This window comes from Brassica napus, chromosome C6 (genome assembly GCF_020379485.1).
Source record: "Brassica napus cultivar Da-Ae chromosome C6, Da-Ae, whole genome shotgun sequence".
In the NCBI taxonomy this organism is placed as follows: Eukaryota; Viridiplantae; Streptophyta; class Magnoliopsida; order Brassicales; family Brassicaceae; genus Brassica; species Brassica napus.
The window spans coordinates 27,879,431-27,894,921 of record NC_063449.1 but is presented as its reverse complement, the minus strand read 5'-3'; the positions used below and the strand labels follow the sequence as shown (position 1 = coordinate 27,894,921).

Sequence of the window (15,491 nt, the reverse complement as noted above, 5' to 3'; positions counted from 1 at the left end):
ATCCAGGAGGTTCTTTTATATAAGGGTTACAAGATGAAGATAAATGGAAAGTATCCAAAACCTAAACTCACTAGGATTAGGAAAACTACTAATACATAATTATGGAAAGATTACATCTATTAGGAAAAGGAAAGAGTTTCTTTTTCTCCAAGCTTTTTGGCCGCCTCTCTCTCTCCTCTTTCTAGGACTTCGGCCATCTCTCTATCTTCTAGGTATTGGACCGGTCTCGGTCCGGGCCTGGTTAATGTCAATCCACTCCATGATTTATAACATTTCAGTTATATAGATTTGTTTCACTTTGATTAAGTGTGCACAGACACCTTTGTTTGGGGTAATTGGGCAAAGTGTTGTCAACAGCACACGTTGTTGTGTGTGAGCTGCTTCCGCTTTCCTCGTGATGGGCCTGCCTCTCTATAAACTAAAATCAAACGTTTTAGGAGATAGTTAAAAAGGCCCGGTCCATTGAATTAGTGTAAAGCGGCGGCACTTTTAGGGGTCTCATGCTTGTCTAATTTGGTTATTATGTCTTTGACCTTTTAGGGGTTATGACTGACGAGCTTAGAGCATGATTAACCCGAAGTTTTTAGAGTGGGGTTCTTAGCGGAAGTTAAGAAACTGTTTCTTAACTTTTAACTAAAAAAGGTAAGAACTGGTTTTTAAATAAAGACTTTAAAAATCAGTTCTTAGTTTTTTTTTATTTAAAAGTTAAGAAACAAGTTAAAAACACCACTTTAAGAACTCCGGATTAATCATGGTATTCGAAGTTTTCTGGAGTTGAATCTTCCTAAGGTCAAGAAACCCAAGTTCAGCTTAGCCTAAACTCGGTTCCCACATTTTGGAAGCCACCAAAATCCCCTGCCAGAGCAAGGAGTTCGTTCTTGAGCTTCTCCGTGGTGTGCGTCTGCATTTTGACAGGTTCATCAAAGACCTCAAGGTGTCTACTCTTTTTTTTTTTTACTTTGTTTGTATTTTTTGGCTTTACTTTGTGAGTAACTCATGAATGAATCTGTTTATTTATTTATTGAATGTAGCCTGGCGATCTGGAAAAGTCTCAACTTGGGGCAAAGGTCAAGTTCAATGTTAACCGAGTGGATAACATGGTTATTTAAGCCATTTTCCTCCTGGACACCCCCTTTATAAGGATATCAATTCCTTTGCCATGAGAGCCAGGTTTTTTTCATTCAACCTTTCCCTTTCATATAGTCAACGAGTGGTTCTGACACACAATTGTTTATAATGTTGTTCGTGGCACTTCCCCAAGCTAGTGAAGATTGTTAATGACAATTATCTTTACGCCCGTGTTTCAAAGATGATTGATGACAAGTAAAATTTGACTGAAGACCACCAAGGAGGTCGTCGAAGCTGGGAAGGGGCTTCCATGGGTAAGTGACCAAGCTCTACGGATTAATTGATTTTTGTAATATATTTATTGTTCTAAGACCTTTTTTTATTTTCTTCCATATGCACCAGGCCAGGATTTATCACCGCTTGACTTGATCAACGTAAAGACCTTTGCTCAGAAAGTTATGGACAGAAAGAAGCTCTACGATTACCTTGTTTCTAAGATGAGCGACATTGCCCCTAATCTGACGGCCTTGATTGGAGAAATGGTCGGTGCCCGTCTGATTTCACATGCTGGAAGTCTCACTAACCTTGCCAAGTGCCCATCTTCCACCCTCCAGATTCTTGGAGCTGAGAAGGAGCGCTTTTCAGGTGCAATATCACAGAGCTGTCTTTTTCTTTTACTCTTCTCCATAAGTTATTTTAGTGCTGCTTGTGATATTGGAACCGCCTGTGGTGTTTCAGGGCTCTTAAAACACGAGGAAACACACCCAAGTATGGGTTGATTTTCCCTTCGTCCTTCATTGGGCAAGCATCTGCTAAGAACAAGGGACGTATCGCTCCTTATCTTGCAAACAAGTGCTCTATAGCGTCCCGTATTGATTGTTTCGCTGGTAAGAATCAGAAACTCGAGTAGGACCTGTTCGACAGATCTGAGAGTAGGACCTGTTCGAGTTCTGAGTACTATGCTGTGGCATCGAGGAAACAAAAAACTCGTCATCTTTTTGGAAACAAAGCAGAAGACGATGCCCTGGGGAACGAGTTTCGAACGAGCTGATGAAAGATGGGTTGGTGGTGATTGATGACCAAAGCTTGGACACGCAACTAAACCTAGCAACAGATTTCTCAGGCAGCCTTAAGTATCTCTGTGGTCAGGTCGGTAGGAAGCGATTGTGTTCTTTTTTCATAGTCTGTTTTTGTCTTCTCTTGGTGCTCCATATTTTACTCAACACCCGTATATATATCACTAGGGCAAGCCCGCGGGAATTTGTTCAATTCTATTTTTTTAAACATTTTTGAGTTTAAAGGATTTTAGTTTAGTTGTGTGTGGAATGTTAATTTTGTAATTTTTTTAAAAAATTGTATTGTTCTTTTTCTTTCAACTCGTTTGTTGTAAAATATCCAAAGTTAGTTTTCAGTAAGGTTAACTAAAATTTCTAATAAAATTGTTGCGGTTATTAATGAAGTGGTGCTCTATTTTTATTTTGTGGGTATAAATATTTTAACCTGTCTGTTTCAGTATAAGTTATCTAATTTCATTATGTTAGTTTTGTTTATTATCAGATTATTTAACATTATGTCTTTTGTTGGAATATGCAAGTATATATATTTTTAGTTTCATATCAGTAATTTTTTTCTTAAATCACATTTAATTAAATAATAACCCTAAATTTTGTATTCACAATACTTATTAACATATACTTATTTTACTTTTAAAGCCAATTTAATGTAATTCAAAAATATTTTTTAGAAAATAGTTATTTAACATTGACCTCATTAAATGTCATTGATTTATTATATATTGACATCTATAATTTAGTTTTATTTATTTATATTCTGATTATACTTAAAACTAATAACTTATATATATATATATAATGTTAAACGTATTATTAAGCTATTAATTTTTCTATAGCAATAATGGTTAATGATTATATGTCTACTTCATAGATCTTGTAACTACTTACAAAAAAGGGTAATAACTTTTTACCCAAAAAAGGGTAATAACTATGTGACGCTTTTGAAGTTCGACAACCACCACTTCAAGAAAATGATCATGTACAAAGGGCAACTAAATTCGTCTGACATGTTATATATGAATTTCTTCTTTAACATTTGCACCCAAAAAAAAACGAATTTCTTTTGGCTTTGTTTGTATGAATGTGTGAATTTAGTATTTACTGTATATGTTCGTAAGAAGGTTGTGTGTTTTCTGTCAAGTGTATTGACAGATGTATTTTTCTTTCAGGATTCCATTTTTCAACGTGCATGGATCATCATGACTTTGATCAAAATGTTAAAGATTTTGATGACCTATAAATTATGTGCCATCACACATGTAGATATAGTAGTCATGGGTATTGTGTTGAAAATAATAACCTTGCAATAATGTTTGTATATCCGATAGCAACATATATCGTTTGATGTTTTAGACCCTTGATTTAATTGTTAAACAATTTTAAAAAATGGAGTAGGAGAAGTGAGAAACAAATTAGAAAATTTCTGAAGTAGGTTTACGGTTCTCAAAATGCATCGATTGTAATTTTTATATATAAAGTTGATCATTACACAAACTTAGTTGGTATAACATACGAAATAAAAGATGGAAAAAATATAATGGTATGACTATTGATAGACTCGTGATAACAATTTTTTTCTGATAAATTCTCTTTGTGGCGCGATTTTACTGAGCGTAATCAAAACCTATCTTAAACTTCTTCTTTTTGTTTATTAGTATATGATAATTTGTTTCAGTGGGACACACTATCAGCCACCAAGTTTCATTATTTTATCCGTGAGATAATGTATTCAGAATTCATAACTGAAACAATGTTTTAAACTTAACCATGTACAAAGCAAAACTAAATTTATATTTCTCTAAGATGAACTGACATATGTTTAACGCAGAGGATCATAAAGAAGCAGAGCTTATTGATAATAAGGTCGCTTCATTTTAATCTGAGTTTATTTGTCTTATGGACTTTGCAGAAGATTGACAACTCCTTTCGAGTTGAGACTAAACAAAGATCAGTAGAACAACCTAGAGGCACATCTTGGTGATATTCACGTTTGGTTGATGAAATAAAATAAGCAACCAATGGAGAATAATAAGAAACAAAACTCAGTCAAGGGGGGACTAAGGTGGGGCATAAGCACATTAGTTATCACACATTAAGTTTTATTTATTGTTTCTACTCATTCCATTAGGAGGTTACTGTGGCGGATGAGTTCGTTGAGGTATGAGGTGATTGTGCGATCCTGACGATAGCAGGCGTTCACAATCACTGTGGACATGGCTTCTCCTGTATCAACAGCTCTAAGACTGTTATGGCCTCTAGAAGAAATACACCAATTGCAAACACATCGACCTTCTCATCAACAATATTGTGTATGGAGTATCTTGGTGGTCCTCTACTCTTCCTGCCATTAGTTTAAATATATTCAAACAAAGAAAGCTTTGAATCAAATTTTCAACAACCAAAAGTAGATGGAAGCAGGAAAAGATAGGGTTTTACTTTTAACCGTTGAAATTTTCATTCATTTATTCTTCTACACTTGAAAACATCATCTCTAGTTCATGAGTATAAGCCTGCTCATGACATATATATTTAATTGCTAAAAGAAACATACACTAAACCCGCAAGTTTGTTTATGCGGGATCAAGATCTAGGGAAAATCCCACGGTTGTACACTAAACCCGCAAGTTTGTAGAATATAAGATCTAGAGTAGGGATCAAGATGCCAAGGCGATTTTTGGACTGGAACTTTATAAAACCATACATGGAAACACATTGCTTATGAGCAATTGTTGCTTCTCTAGCTGTAACCACAGGTCATAAGTTGAGAATTGGTCGCGGTATGTCTAAGAAATTAAAATTGCAACCAAAAGAACCAATATTACCTTAGAATTTGTCTAGGTGTGGCTTGTCAGTTCATCATCATAATTGCCTTTATCATCTTAACTCTGTTTTCCAAAAATCTCAAAAGACGCACTTCAATGGCAGATCCGGTTTTCAAAACGGCGAGTAGTTGAAAAGCTTTTGTCATTCCAATCCCTGAACTTAAAAAAAAAAGAATGATTTAGAGGAATGAACTGAGGTAATTCACGGAAGGGAACGTCTCACATATTTATAGCTTTGGATTCACACAATATTGGAGGAAAAGAGGATGTGCATTGAATGAGACATCGTGTTAGGAGAGGAGAATCAATGTCAATGCTAGTGTTAATGACAATGCATTGTTGACTTCTGTAACGGTAACAGATTTTAGTGCGGATTCGAAGAACTCAAATCGATTAGCAAGGTCGGGAGCTTCCACCTGAGTTTGATATGACTTTATCCTTGCCAGTGATTGAAGCTTTCAGAATATCTGGTCTGGTGGTCGAATTTTTGGTTATTTGCTCCGGCGGTGAATTTTGCAGAAGCTATGAACTAAATATGACGATTACACACAGAAACATTATCAGCCCAAATAAATGTAAGACAAAGCCTAGTTGAAAACCATAAAAATCCAAATAAAACAAACGTAAATAACACAAAACGTAAGTCCAGCTGGTGGATTCAGATTCTGTAACGAACAAAGCCCATAAGATTTTAATAAATGAAGTGATGCGTTTTGGTTAAGCGGGACATGTGTCACGACCAAAATACTCGAATTTCTGACATGTCTGCTGAGGTGGACAGCCTAGGAGTGAAACAAAGTGTACTTTATTTAATTAGATATCACTAGTAAATATTAAATATAATATTCTTTTATTTAAAAGAAAATATTAATTTACGACATTATTATTTTTTTACTATAACACTTAGGGGGATGTATTCAACTGAGAGTTTCAGGTAATTTGTATTAAAATGACAAATTCACTGTTATTGAAACATGAATTTTAAAAACTCATTTAAAATCCACTGTTATTGAATTTGACATTTCTTAAAGTACTCTGAAATCCACCGTTATTGAAAATATTTTAAGTTGTGGAGTTTTAAAGTTTTCAGTTGATTTTAGGGTGTTTGGGTATGATTTCTTAGTTAAAAAAATTAAAACTCAAATCTCATAGTTTTAGGTGATATTCTAGAGTAGTTTAACAAAAGTCACTTAAATCTCTGAAACTTATTGAAATCATCTAAAACCCCATTAAATATCAAATCAGTTAAATTGAATACATCCCCCTTAATCATCGACTAGGAATTGATTCTCTGGTTTATCTTTGATGAGAAAGGAGATAGTGAAATCAATTCATGTTCCATCTTCTTTCTTTTTAGATTATTGCTGTGAGCTAGCAAAGTAATATATGTAGCTACGCGTGCCTGATGTTTCATATATATATTTTTTTACCTCTGTGGCTAGTTATATTATATTGATAACAACTATTGACCAAAAAAAAAAAAAAAAAATATTGATAACAACTATAGTATCCTAAACCAAGTAATGATCTCTCAGTGTCTTTTCTCCTTCATTCTCTTGGAGTTTGAGTTCAAGAGATTCTTACTGCATCAATGATAAATTGGAGTGATTTTGGTGACTGATGAGAATTGGGATCTTGATTACTGCAGTGATGGCTATTCATATGAAGGGTATTTTAATTTTGTTGATACTTATGGAGAGGAGACAACTGAGTTTGAGTGATTGCTATGGATATAAAGTGGATTCAGATCATGATGACATTTCTGAAGAGGACACAAGTGAAAGCTATGAATCAGAATAGTATTCTGATGATAATGATACTGATACAGAGGATTCATACGAAGAGTGGGATAATGATGATGATACTGCTTCTGAGGCCCCAAGTGATTGTGTTACAAGTTATTTTTGAGAATCAACAACTTATGTAACTTTGAATAAGGAAATGATTTTTCTTATTGAATGACCAAGGTTTACAAGAATAACTCTCAAAGATACTCTCTTGACATGAACATGATGATCATCCAAATGATGAAGCTCCTACTAACAAACGACTGCATACTTATACTACTCTAGGGATTGGCACACTCGCCTCAACCCTAACCAGCACCCCATGTGCGGTTGTCTACTCGTACTACTAGCCAGCTGTGCATACACGCACAACGTATGACAAACACCCCACGTGCCTTTTGTCTTATCTCAGCCAAAGCCGTTATTCCTTACTACTTCACTACTCTGCTTTATGATCTCCTCCTCTCCACGTAATCATCATAAAGCAACCCCCTTCGTGGGCCTACTTTATCACTGCTAGAAGCCCCTGTTGTCTTTGAGGCCTTCTTGCGCTGATAAGTGTAGATGATAGGTGGATGAGTTGCACCGTAAGTATCAGATTGCTCCCCATATGAAGTGGATTTGGATCATGATGATACAACTTTAGCGATTTATGTGACAATGATACATGAAGTAGCTGAATTTGGATATTGAAGTAGAGAAAGGAAATGTCGTGAAGATGAAGTCCCTTAAAAAAACTTTAATATGTATTTTCATAGTAATAGTATGTTGCTTTCAGTGTTCTCTATCATACTTTTCGTTAAGAATTACATTTTGGTAAATCAAACTTAAGATTGTTGTTGGTTGTCCGATTGAAAACTGTTGTACACAAAAACCATGTTCTGCAAGTTTGGTTGCAGAGGGATCATTCCTGAGGTATCAATTTAGAAAGAAGATCACTTTCAATGTAAAAAAAGATTATTCTGATCCACTTGTAGCTGGTGGATGCAAATGGTAAGGGTTTCAAGTGTTTTCCTCCATGTAGATTTTAGGTTATATACTCCACTGTAGTGTAAGCTGATTCTTTTGTTCGGGAAGGTATCTTTGTGCCTTGAATTTTTCTTGTTGTTCACGCAATGTTCTTGTTCCATTTTGATCAAGCATGTGTTGTGTGTTGTTTTTGAATCAGCCTTGAACTTTATTTTTTTTATTTTTTATTTTTTTGATAACCCAGGTTTCCTGCCACTCATTGACAGGACGATATAACCCGTACATTGGCACCCATACGTCGAAAACACAGACTAGCCACATGGGTGTCCAAATGGAGCTCCACGTGTTGACTCCTGGACGCTGCAGCCCGCATGTGAAATCTGCAGTGGTCAGGATTCGAACCAGGTGGCAGTACTCATAACTTTTCTTGTTGTTCACGCAATGTTCTTTTTCTATTTTAATCAAGTGCTAGATTAAGATCCGCGCCTTGCGCGGGATAAACATTATATATATAAATTATTTTATGTATTATATGTTCTTACATATTATGAAATAATAAATATACATTGAATAATTAAAAGTCAGTAACTATTACATATATAATTAAATTGGTGCGAACGTATAAATCAATTTTATTAATCCAAACATTTTTTTAATTTTTTTTATAGTATATGTAATTAAATTTAAATGATATTAACATACATAGTATATTTTTAATATTAATGTCTATTTTTTTATTTTTTTTAAATGATGCTTTATACTCACTCATATGTTTTTTTTATCATGTGTATTTTTAATAGCAAAAACTTTAAATTACTGATAACAAAATTTTCATTGTGGGATTAATAATTTTAGTAATTGATAATTTAAAAAAAATTACCAATGTTAGTTCAAAACTTTTATCAAAAAAAAATTATTCAAAGTAAATTTTGAAACTCAAATATTTATTTATTCGATATGGTGTATAGTTTAATTTAGAATGATATATATACATATATATTTTAAATCTTAATGATTAATTAAATTAGACTTTTACTTATATGATTTTGTAATCATTTGTATTTTGTCATAAAAAAAATTTAAACTATGGATCGCAAAATTTGAATGTGAGACTTTTAACAGTTTTAGTAATTTATAGTCATTTTTTAAAATTCAAAATATAAAATATACAGAAAAATCTAAATTTTTATAATATGGTTATTATGTTTTTTAAAAAATTATTTTAATAGCTTTAAATTAAAAAAAAATTGATAGAAGATACATTTTTTTTTATCAGATCTTTATTATTCAAAATCATTAATTATCATATATACTTTACCCACATTAGGCAATTTTGTAATCTTTATTTAAGGAAATAATAAATGACATTAATAATGAATTTATGGTTAGTTTAATAAAAAACTTAGTATATAATTAGATGGACCAACCTATTTCTCTAATAATTCTAAGAATCATCTTAGTGATGACACGTGTATACAAAAAGAAGTTGTAATGTTTCACAGATAATATATAGGGGATGTGCTGTGTGTTGTTTTGGGATCAGCCTTGAACTTTTCTTGTTGCTCACGCGTTGTTCTTGTTTTATTTTATCAAGTGTTTGTTTGGGATGATCAGCCTTGAAATTTTTATGTTATTCATGCATGTTTCTATTATATATTTATGAAATGTTGCAGAAACAGAGCACTGTTTTGATGGAAAGTCTACAACTTATGGCTTTTCAGCAATGCTTCCTCTTTTCAAACTTGAAGAGAATGATGGTGGATTTCTCGTGAATGGACAAGTGATGATTGTTGCAGATTTGGATGTTTTCGAAGTAATTGGCACATTTGATGATAATGCTGCCGAGCCGAGTCTAATGATTCACTCAAGAAAACCTCACCTGTGAACAATGCCAATGGAACAAAACAGGTATTTGAAAATTAAATTAAAAAGTTGAAGAGATGTTTGTTTTCACGGACAGAACTGGAAAACAGATTACTGTCTTCAGGGCTCCAAAGATTGAAGTTTAATCTACATCCTTGCAGGTTGAAAGTTCTGTAAAGAAAACCCTCCAAAGAAGAAGAAACGTTGGCTCAGAACAAGAGAGGAAATTTATCGGGACTGTTGAGTAATGTTTCTAAACCGACCGTGGTTTGGTTTGGTTTGAGTTAACCATTTTTTTTTTCGAAACAATTTGGTTTGGTTTGGTTTGATTCTTATTTGAATTTGTACTGCTTAAAAAGAGCCCTTTCCTTTCATTTCAACCCTAATTTTCTATCACAGTCTTTGAGTCCACTGGAGACACTTTTCACAAACTTTGTAATCCAATTCAGTTTCTAGGGTCTAGTTGTGCCTTCGTGCTCTCACTTCCCAATTCGATTCTCTATCATCCTCTATTTCAATGGGTGAGCAAGTTGATAAGAGATTCACATGGGTTTTGAAAAACTTCTCCGATTTGCAAGACGAGCCTAGCTTCTCTCGCCCTTTCGTCTTCGCCGGTTGCAATTGGCATATAATTGCTTACCCCAAGGGGTATGAGAAGTGCAGACACTTATCTCTGTATCTGGGTATTGTAAATCCTGAATCTTTACCATCAGGATGGAGAAGAGTATTGAAGTTTCGCCTCACTCTTGTTAATAAGGTCTGGAGAAGTGAAACAAAAGTATTAGGTGAGTTTCTCCATTCCAAGACAATATTTCTGAGATATATATATTGTTTTCACCATTTGATGAGATGTGTTTATTGTTTGTGTTGTTGTGTAAATGGCAGAAGGGCAACGGTGGTTCGATGCAAGTAGTAGCGTTTGGGGGTTTAAAGAGTTCATCCCCCTTTCAACAGTTCGTTACAGAGATAATAAATTTCTGGTTGGTGACAAAATTGTTATTGTCGCTGAACTACACCTTTTTCCAGTTGTTGTGGAAACTGTGAAGATTATTCAACCTCTGAGCTGTAATGAAGGAAGCCAAGTTGCTGCTGGAAAATCTCAGAATGCTGCATCCTCTCAAGAGAAAGTAGTAGACTTTGATGTCTCTCAGGGGATTCCCTGTGTTGATGCATCTCAAGAGGGTTTGGATGATGATGGTGCATCTGAAGAGAATGTTGATGATGATGATGATGGCGCATCTCAAGAAGGCTCAGATGATGATGGTCCATTGGAAGAGGGCTCTGATGATGATGATGATGATGCTTCATCTCTTGTTTCTGAAGATGGAAGTAGTGAAAAAGGTTCTTTGAAGGACGGATCTCTTACAGTAAGAAACTGTGGTATGAAGTGTAACAATGTGGCATCTGAGACTGAGGTTTCCAATGTGGATTATGATAATGCGCCTATAGAGGATCCAGGGGATGATGATGTAATTGAAAATGATCAGGGTGATGATAATACTTCGTCTCTTGTTTCCGGTGTCAGTGACAGAGATGTAGGCTCTCTAAACAAATTTGAGGTCGCCTCTCAGAGAGAAGAGGATGGTGATATGAAGTGTAATAAAGTAGCATCTGTTACTGAGGCTTCCAATGATTTTCCGGAGGAGGTTCAACCAGTAAAGGAAACCAAACATGTTAATGGTTTTCAGGTTTTATCTTCACAGGTAAGAATGGTGAATATTTCAGGTTTCAGTCTACACAATCATGTTCCAATACAGTTTACATTGTTCTCACTTTTGCAGGTTGAATCAGTGAGCCACATATTCAAAAGACACCCGGACATAGCATTAGGCTTCCGTCCAAAGAACCAAGAGATCAGAAGAGCTTACATGAATGAACTCTTTAACCTCATCGAGATGCTCTGCCAGCCACCAGAGAAGCTCTCCGTGGATGATCTGAGCAATGCTGATGACACGCTGGCTGATCTGATTGATGTTGGCTTTAAATTGGATTGGCTGAAGATAAAGCTGGATGAGGTTTCTGAGAAGAAGAAGAAGGAAAAGGGTAGTGAGGCTCGGCTACGAACAATGGAGGAAGAGTTGCAGAAGCTGAAGCTGATGTTCGTAAATCTTGAAATTCAGCTGCAGAAGGAAAAGGCGGAGGCTTTGGCTGCAAGAGCTCCTCTCTCGTTCGATGATGTTGTTTGCTGATTTTGAGACTGCTTTTGATTGTGTTGAAACTATATTACTCCTCCCTTCTTTGTTTCGTAGCAGTAAAACTATCCCTACCAACCTAGGAGGACCATCTATGGTCTTTTTATACTAGCAAGGAATTTTAATGACAAGGAAAAAATAGTATCTGTGAAACTCTTGATGATTGAATGCAGAACGAGGAGGCAATCTAACCAGTCATCCTCTACTCGTCAACCTCTTGGACTCTGTTCGTTTTCTAGAGTAGTTTGCTCCGTACTGTGCTTGAGTGGTAGCTTTATCAATCTGGTACTGTGCTTGAGTGGGTAGCTTTATCAATCTGGGGCTGTGTTTTTATTTTCTCAATATAAAGCTGAATGATAATGGTTAGAGATCTAGTGATTTTCACAAAGAAACTCCAGCATAGTTTGTGGATGTGAACGAGTTTCTCATGCTTCCTTAACATGTAAGAAAATTAGTTTTGAGTTGAGTAATCAAATTGGAAATGTTTTGTTTCAGGAATTGAATTTGTATGTTTTGGTTTTTCGTGTTAGGTCTCTGAAACCTTTGGTCATAGGGAAATAAACCATCATATGTGAATGGACTTCTGATGCAATGTCTAGAATCTAGATGACTTAGTATGAAATTGCATATATATATATTTTATTTGTTTATTACTGAGAGAAATAGGCACATTGGTACTTTCCACTAGTTCGCAATTATGGCTGAGTATCAATTCACGATTAGCCAAGGCTATTCATATTCCCGCACATCTTTCAAGATGCATGCTGCATTCTTCTTATATCTATCAAAGAACCTCATGAGCAATGTGGATTCTCTCGCTGGCTCAGTAAGTATCTTTTTTTCTATCAGTTATTTTTCTTCTCTGCATCTATATTTGTTTGAATCTCTACTAGGCTACACACTGATCCTCTAGGTTTTTTTTCTATTCATGTTTTGCTAGTTGATTGCAGAGGAATCATGGGGAGGCAATTAAGAAAGAGGATCACCTGGGCGATTAAGAATTTCTCCTCTTTGCGATCTGAGAAACTTTATTCTGATCCATTTGTAGCCGGTGGATGCAAATGGTAAGTGTTTTCCTCCATGTAGATTTTTAGGTTATATACTACTCCACATGCAGTAGTGTAAAGCTGATTCTTTTGTTCGTGCAGGCGTCTTTGTGCCTATCCCAAGGGTAATAACGCTGATTACCTGTTTCTGTTTCTTGACGTCGCCGATTATAAATCTTTGCCATTTGGATGGAGAAGACAAGCCCGATATCTCCTAAACATTGTAAACCAAAGCTCCTCAAAACGTTCCAGACAAAATGGTATACTTTTTTTCCCTCTGCTCCCTTAGCAATTGTTCCTCTCTCAAAGTTGTTTTGAAATGATAGTATCAGAAAGACAAGTCACTTAATCTTTCAGTTGTGAGTCTTGTTTGGTTTGAAAGATTCTATAGTGTTGTGTAAGGCTCTCGAGGGTGTTTTGTGTTGGGTGGTTTTAGATTAGTTTTGAAGTTTTGTGCCAAGTTGTGAACATTGTTGTTCAGTCCACATGAGAGTAGTTGTTACAATGCTTTATTCAATGAAAATGAACTGATTATTATGTGTATTTTACAGATGCAGAAAAGTGGTTTGATGCGGAGACTCCCCGTTGGGGTCGTCTCTCTATGTTTCCCCTTAATGAAATCAAAGAGAGTGGGTTCCTGGTAAACGGAGAACTCAAAATTGTTGCTGAGATAGAGGTTCTTGAAGTGATCGGCAAGTTAGATGTAGCAGAGGAAACTTCAACAATGACAGAAACCATAGATGTTAATGGGTTTCAACTTCTTCCTTCACAGGTTAGATTTTAACAACGTTACATACTTTGCGTATAAGTTATTTAGATTTCAGCCACGAGAGACAAATATTATGTTTTCTCTAGTAAGTTCCTAAAAATACTCTCTACTTTATGGTTTTGTTACCACTCTCAGGTGGAATTTGTAAGCCATTTGTTTGAAAGACACCAGAGATTGCATCTGAGTTCCATACAGAGAACCCAAATCTTAGGACAGGTTACATGAGCTTGCTACTTAGTCTCATTGAGACTCTGCGCCAGCCGCCTCACGAGATCTTGACAACTGATCTGGACAAGGCATATGCCGCACTGGGATCTCTGACTAACGCTGGATTCAAGTTGGATTGGCTGGATAAGAAACTTGTTGAGATGTCGGAAAAGAAGGAGAAAGAGGAGGCTGGTGAGTCTCAAATGCGAGAAATTGAGGAAGAGTTGAAGGGTTTGAAGCAGAAGTGCTCAGACTTGGAAGTTCAGTTGCAGAAACAAAAAAAATCGGAGGTCTCGGCTGCAAAAGCTACTATCTCGTTTGATGATGTTATTTAATGTTCTCGAGTTGTTAAGCATTTGGAGTTTTTGTTTGGTGTTCTGGTGTCTCTTCGTTTGCAATCTTTGGTTTTGTGATGTTGTTTGGATAAACAAGTCATGTTTCTTAACATCTGCACCGTTGTATCCCATGGTTTTTGTGAACAAACGGTTTAAATCTAGGTTACTATAAGACAATGTAATTTCTATGTGCCTGAACAAAATGTGGTAGATTAGAAAAACCCTTTTTAAGAAGCTTGAAAATGTATATGGTCATGCCTTTTTTATCTTTTTTTTTCATGCACTTGCCGTTTGATTCTCTTTTACAATTGATGCCTTGAGTAAGTGGACAATCATTTTGGCTCATAGTTCATTTTTCTCCACCTTTTAGAGATTTAGTGCTTTCTTTTATGCTTCTAAAAAAGTAGTGAATACGATTTGAAAAAAAGGATATGGAGAAATGAAGACTGGCTCCTGATTCTCGAGTATGAGACTGCATATGCTAAAGGATTGAGGTGAACTCTGAGCCCCTTGGTTTCGATGAACATGGTTTAATCTAGGTTACTTGATTGAAAAGCAATTTTTGTGTCTTAATTAAAAGAGTGTGGTGACGAACTTGGATGTTTCTTTTTTTTCTGCGTTAGTGTAATCATGTAACCAGCCATCCTCTACTCTTCCACCTCGTGGACTCAGTTAGTTTTCTAGAGTAATTTGCTCCAGAGTTTGCTTGAGTTGTGTCTGTGCTTTTATTTTCTTGAGTAAAGCTGAATGATGATAGTTCGAGATCTTTTGATTTTCATAAAGAAACTCCAGCAGAGTGATGTTAATGTTAATGAGTTTCTTATCTTTCCTTCACAGGTAAGAAAAATGCGTAGTTTTAAGTTGAGTAATCATATTGGAAATGTTTTCGGGAACTGGATTTGTATGTTGTGGTTCAGGGTTTAGGTCTCTAAACCTTCTGTGCTCCGGCATTTAATCATCCTATTTTTCATCACTTAGAAGATATTTGAAGTGCATATGTGAAAGTCATCCAAACATTGCATCATAAGTGTAGATGGATGGAATTCTAATGTAGTGTCTGGGTGACTCGCATATAAATGAGGATACAATAATTTATTTGTTTATGGCTGAGAAAAATAGGCACATTGGGTACCTCCACTAATTCGCAATTATGGGTGAGTATCAATTCACGATGATCCAAGGCTATTCATATTACCGCACCTCTTTCAAGATGCATGCTTTATTCTTCTTATATATATATATATATATCTAAGATCCTCATGAGGATTGTGGAACTCTCTTGCAGGCTCAGTAAGTAATTTTTTCCTTCAGTTTCTTTTCTCTGGATCGATGTTGGTTTCTCACCTTCAATATTGAAAAA

The 15,491-nt window shown here is 35.4% G+C and overlaps 1 protein-coding gene, 1 long non-coding RNA gene and 1 pseudogene across 2 annotated transcripts; all 3 read left to right on the top strand.

Moving 5' to 3' along the window:
* The first annotated feature begins 205 nt into the window (after positions 1–205).
* LOC125588576 lies at positions 206–3,972 on the top strand. Its single transcript, XR_007324679.1, has 2 exons — positions 206–1,713; positions 1,807–3,972. It is a non-coding gene; the product is annotated as an uncharacterized LOC125588576 (long non-coding RNA).
* Positions 3,973–9,959: 5,987 nt separating this feature from the next.
* On the top strand, positions 9,960–11,929 carry LOC106353191 (protein RESTRICTED TEV MOVEMENT 3-like). Its single transcript, XM_048759996.1, has 3 exons — positions 9,960–10,367; positions 10,468–11,285; positions 11,364–11,929. The coding sequence occupies exons 1-3, from the start codon at positions 10,100–10,102 to the stop codon at positions 11,769–11,771; spliced, it is 1,494 nt and encodes a 497-aa protein (XP_048615953.1). The 5' UTR covers positions 9,960–10,099; the 3' UTR covers positions 11,772–11,929.
* Positions 11,930–12,152: 223 nt separating this feature from the next.
* Positions 12,153–14,355, top strand: LOC125588573 (annotated as a pseudogene).
* The last annotated feature ends 1,136 nt before the right edge of the window (positions 14,356–15,491 follow it).

Coding starts and splice junctions, on each gene's coding strand:
- LOC106353191 (XM_048759996.1), top strand. CDS start 10,100: ATGGGTGAGCAAGTTGATAAGAGATTCACATGGGTTTTGAAAAACTTC. Junction 10,368..10,467: donor AAGTGAAACAAAAGTATTAG/GTGAGTTTCTCC, acceptor TGTAAATGGCAG/AAGGGCAACGGTGGTTCGAT. Junction 11,286..11,363: donor TTCAGGTTTTATCTTCACAG/GTAAGAATGGTG, acceptor TCACTTTTGCAG/GTTGAATCAGTGAGCCACAT.